Source organism: Octopus bimaculoides, chromosome 8, assembly GCF_001194135.2.
Source record: "Octopus bimaculoides isolate UCB-OBI-ISO-001 chromosome 8, ASM119413v2, whole genome shotgun sequence".
Taxonomy (NCBI): domain Eukaryota; kingdom Metazoa; phylum Mollusca; class Cephalopoda; order Octopoda; family Octopodidae; genus Octopus; species Octopus bimaculoides.
Genome location: NC_068988.1, coordinates 9,939,899 through 9,944,807, shown reverse-complemented (window position 1 = coordinate 9,944,807; position 4,909 = coordinate 9,939,899). Strand labels below are relative to the sequence as shown.

Genomic DNA, 4,909 nt, shown 5'->3' with positions numbered 1-4,909 from the left:
ATATATATGCATATGTGTATTTGTGTGTGTTTGTGTGTGTGTATCTGTCATCATCTTTATATATGTGTAGATCTATGTATCTAGACAACCATGCAACAATTTATTTTTGTCTTCTATTCATGAATATTTCAACTTCAGCACTGTCATGCGTTTATCATTGATTTAATATCGGGGACGGTCTGCAACTGACGTCTCTACAATACGGAATAGATATAGCTCAATAAAGCTATTAAGTGTCACCGCCTTACAAAATAAGCAAAAAAAAAAACATTTCACCTCTAATCTGGATGATGTCCATTAATATTTCACGACGGGGATCTCATATATTTGATTCATTTGAAACTGGTGCTCATAAAACTTATATTCTAATCGCATGGCGGAGACAAGCAAACAATATATTTTGTCATATATGGACCTCTATAACCTTATCCGAAGATTATATTCGATTACAGCAATAAAACAGCAACATTTTTTTTTATGAAAGCCATGCAAATAGCAGCTCAATAATGTATATTTGAAAAGCAATTAAAAGAAGAAGTAAGTATTAGTAAAGAAATAAATAGATAATTATTGTATACATAAAATTAATAGAAACTATCGACATCTGGATTATGTGCTGAGCGTGTAGCTAACAGAATACTATTTAGCAATGACATGACAATAGAATTTACTCGGACAGAATTAATTTTAAAATAATATGTTGGAAAGAGTATTAGGGTAGTCAATATTTTTACATGAATGCCGTAGACTTATATAAATCTTATATTCGATATACATATGTGTGTGTACATATATACATGTACACAGAGACACAGACTTTGCAGGAGCATTTTCCATTTTCAGACAACAGGTAGCATACGAAAATACAACATATTTAGTTACGTACCAAATATCAATATGTCGGAAATAGTTACAATTAAATCTTTAATGGAGAAGAGCCCAAATCCAATGCATGAACCGCTTAATACTACATGGAAGAAATTGGGTGATACTCGCTTATCCAAATATATGGAGAGAATTCACAAGTGTTATGCTCTTCTAGATATGAAAATGAATGCAAGAATTTGGAGGTCTTCCAATATGAAGCAACGCTTATTTTACTTATTCCGCTTATTTGTAATCATATTGTTTACTTTGGATTCCATTCGTATTGTCACTTTTTTACCTGTGGCCCATAACAGTTTCCCCATATCCGCTGTAATTTTTTATTATTTAATTATCGGAGAAACACTCGTTTCGTTTTCTGTTATAATTGATAGAATATGGAAAGTGGATACATGTACTAGTATTATAAAACAATTTAATGACTTTAAATTTTTAGAATGCAATCTCACATGTATTGACAAGATTTATAAACAATCTACATTCAAACAATATTTATGTATGATATTATTTGTAAGCTTTAGATTCGTAATGACAGTATTTCTGCCTGTGAAAAGAGAGGGAAATATTTTAATTAAAATATATCTATATCCTTTAACACCTGAAACTAAATATGCCATTCCAATACTTTTACTGAGATTTTGGATTCATATGATTCAAGTTTTTCCTTATTATATTCACATATCTGCAATAAATGTGATGCAAAGAATTATTTTGAGAGAAGGTAACATATTAATAAAGCATTTTGAAGAGTATGAACCTAGTAACAATACGATGCCTAAAAAGCAGAGCGTACAATTACTACAACTCTTTGACCATTTTCAAGACCTTTGTTCATTGCTCAATTCAACGAATATATTTACGCAAACACAAACGCTTTTTAATATAGTATTTAGTGAAATATGTATTTGTTCCCTTATTTACGGGTCGATAATTCGTGTAACTGGCGCACCTGAATATGAATATATAATGATTATGTCAGTAGTTAATGGTTTACATTTAGTGCACATTTTCCAAAGAGGAATCCAAGTGGATAATTTGGTATGTATGAAAATATAACTTCATTTATTTTACTCTCACTGAGCTTCAAACTTTTCCGTACTTTTTCTCTTTTTACTCACCTTCTCTCTGTTTGCAAAAATAATAAGCGTGTATATATATATATATATATATATATATATATATATATATATATATATTATTCAAAGGAACTCCAACTCTGCTTTTCTATGTTTTATTTATGTTCTTATAATATTAATGTAGGATATAGAATATATAGTATATACATTATATATAGTAAAATGAAATGAAATTTTGATTATCTTATTGAATAGATGAAATAAAGGACTAGTATACTTTCTTGCATTTAAGCAGTTTTCAATGTCCCAAGTTGTGACAGGAAATATATATAATTTAAAAAACAAAACAATAAGGAATTTAGCATATCACTTCCTATAAACAGAGCCATCGCTCTAAAACAAAAAACCACTCACAATTAAAACACGCACGGTGTGATGTGATGAATATTTCAGACATAGATGTTATTGTATTAAGTTCGGCTGATGAGCTTAAGTATGATATTTGATACAGAAAGCGAAATCAATTGATCCTGAAATATACGCATTCCTTACATCTGTATTCCATGCAAGCAAAGTCTATTTCTGTTATATCTGTTGCATTAGCCGTGTGTATTTTAATCGTGAATAACTTGTGGTTTTAGAGCAATGTCTCTGTTTTAAAGCAAGTGGTATGCTAAAGACCCCATTGTTTATTAATTTTGTTTATATTTTACCTGTAATGGTGTAAACTTGCTAGCCACCTTATTAATATTATTATTATTATTATTATTAATCTTATTATTATTATTATTATTATTATTATTATTATTATTATTATTATTATTATTATTATTATTATTATTATTATTATTATATGTTTGACTTTTGCTTTGCTCCAAGTCTCAACTAGAGACCACAAGAGACAACAAGTTATAAGTTCATGCTGGTGTTATGCCTAAGGTGTCATATATTTGGTTTTGCACATGGTATTGTTCTAGAGAATGTTTAAGAAAACATAAGAAAATTATGAACTTGTTTTAAGATTTGCGATTATATAGACAGTATTTTACGTAGGATATGGGCAGTTCCCATGAGCACTATCTTTTGAATATATGCCTCCAAGTTATAATTTATTAAAAACGTGCATTTATATATGCTTACAGTGATAGAAAATATTTACACTTATCAAAAATATTTTATTGTAATTGTTCGAAACTTTTCACCGCACTATATCAAGAAAACTAGTGCCCAATGAATCAGGAAAGTGGATATCGTGTGGAAGCCTATCATATACGTGTGTGTATGTGTGCGTGCCTTAATATTTGTCCTTCCGCCGCTTAACAACTGATTCTGATTTAGCTATTTTTTCAGCGCTCTGATAAAAGAGATGTTAGAATAAATATCAGAATTAAAGAATACAATTCTTATGGCCTATTAGACGGACTTAACTCTGAGAGACAAGTAAAACAGAATTAGTCCAAACATTTTATGGTGCATAGCTGAGTTGCGGTATCCATTAATTCACTGAAATAAGTAACGAGCTCGAAAAGTAGAGTTACGTAACTAAATCTCCATTAACATGCTGTGCGTCACTATCATAATATTTTCGACTAACAGACTTCTTGTATTTATATAATCTTCAACAAACTTTTAACAGCAATCTGCAATTTGATGCATTGCCAAAAGCCTTTATCTCATTAAATGCATGTTGTAAGTTGAACTCGATGACTTAATGCATATCTTCCATTTGCTTCCATTTGTTTTAAAGATTTCTAAAATACGTGACAGAATTTATAACATAAACGTCCCAGAATATAGCATTGAAATGGTATCAAAGGTAAGCAATCTTTCCAAATTCCTTCGACAATGTTTCTAAGTTCCTTTTACCACACAATTTTGCTTTATAATATCTATCTATCTATTTATCTATCTATCTATCAGTTTCCCTCTCTCCCTCCATCTGTCTCTCCCTCTCTTTCTCTCTTTATATATATATATATATATATATATATAATATTGTTATATACCTTGTATAATATTATATTATATATATTATATTGTATATGCTAAATAAAGAGTATCTTATTTACCAAAGTTTTCACATCATCTTCGAGATAGATATTTTGTGTAGCAATATACCGGTCCCAGCGTTCCTATCACTTTCGGAATCCGGCTTGGAAGTAGTTTTCCGTATGCGAGTCAAGGACCTTCTATGAGTCGCTCTGTATCTCGACAACGGTGTTAAAACGGTGACCTTTTGAGCTGTATTTTAATCTTGAGGAAGTCAACAGATGGAAGTCAACAGGTTCTGACTCTGGATAAGAGGAGAATGTGAAAGCGATACCATGATTTTGGCGTAAAAGTTACGTATTAGGAGAACTCGGCGAAGAATGCAATTCTTCGCGCTCTTCAGATGCGGTCACTTTCACAATGTCCGCCTTCAGGCCCTTCAAAACGTTACAGCAGAACTTCCGATCGACATTCTGGCCTTGGAGGTCGAATTCTCGATGTACAGTGTCACATTTCCGAGGGTGACGCTCTTGGCAGGTCTTCTGGATCGCTCATCGTCTTCCAGAGTCGTTCAATTTTTGAAGCGCCTGTGCCACTCGAAACATTGCATATTACCCATAGCGTCGTCGCCGTAAACTTGCCAAAACATACTCAATGTCTCCGCAGCAGACGTCCTTATTTTAACGCAAGATTTCACATTGGCTCACCGTTCCTGTCCGTGACAAAATCGCAGACTAAGGCATACACACGAACAGGAAAACACAAATTTCACAACTTGCAAAGTAAACTCAGCGGTGTCACTCGACGCACTCCCTCACGAAAGTCACTGCTAGCTAACACTGTACACGCAACAGTGTGCTGCTTCTTGTTGGCGCGCTACAAAAATAGTCCAGGACTTTTTGATACCACCTCCTATATATATATATATATATATATATATATATATATATAGTACTTAC

The 4,909-nt window shown here is 32.0% G+C and overlaps 1 protein-coding gene across 2 annotated transcripts in view; it reads left to right on the top strand.

The window, feature by feature from the left end:
- LOC128248505 (uncharacterized) overlaps positions 1 to 4,909 on the top strand; it is a 15,139-nt gene that overhangs the window by 7,222 nt on the left and 3,008 nt on the right. Inside the window, exons 1-2 of one of the 2 annotated variants that reach the window (XM_052969880.1) lie at positions 1,708 to 1,923; positions 3,709 to 3,777. In XM_052969880.1, coding sequence (XP_052825840.1) covers positions 1,852 to 1,923; positions 3,709 to 3,777 — 141 coding nt within the window. In that variant the 5' untranslated portion in view covers positions 1,708 to 1,851. Of the gene's footprint in view, positions 1 to 1,707; positions 1,924 to 3,708; positions 3,778 to 4,909 lie in introns of those variants that run through there. The other variant, XM_052969878.1, reaches the window with a different exon arrangement.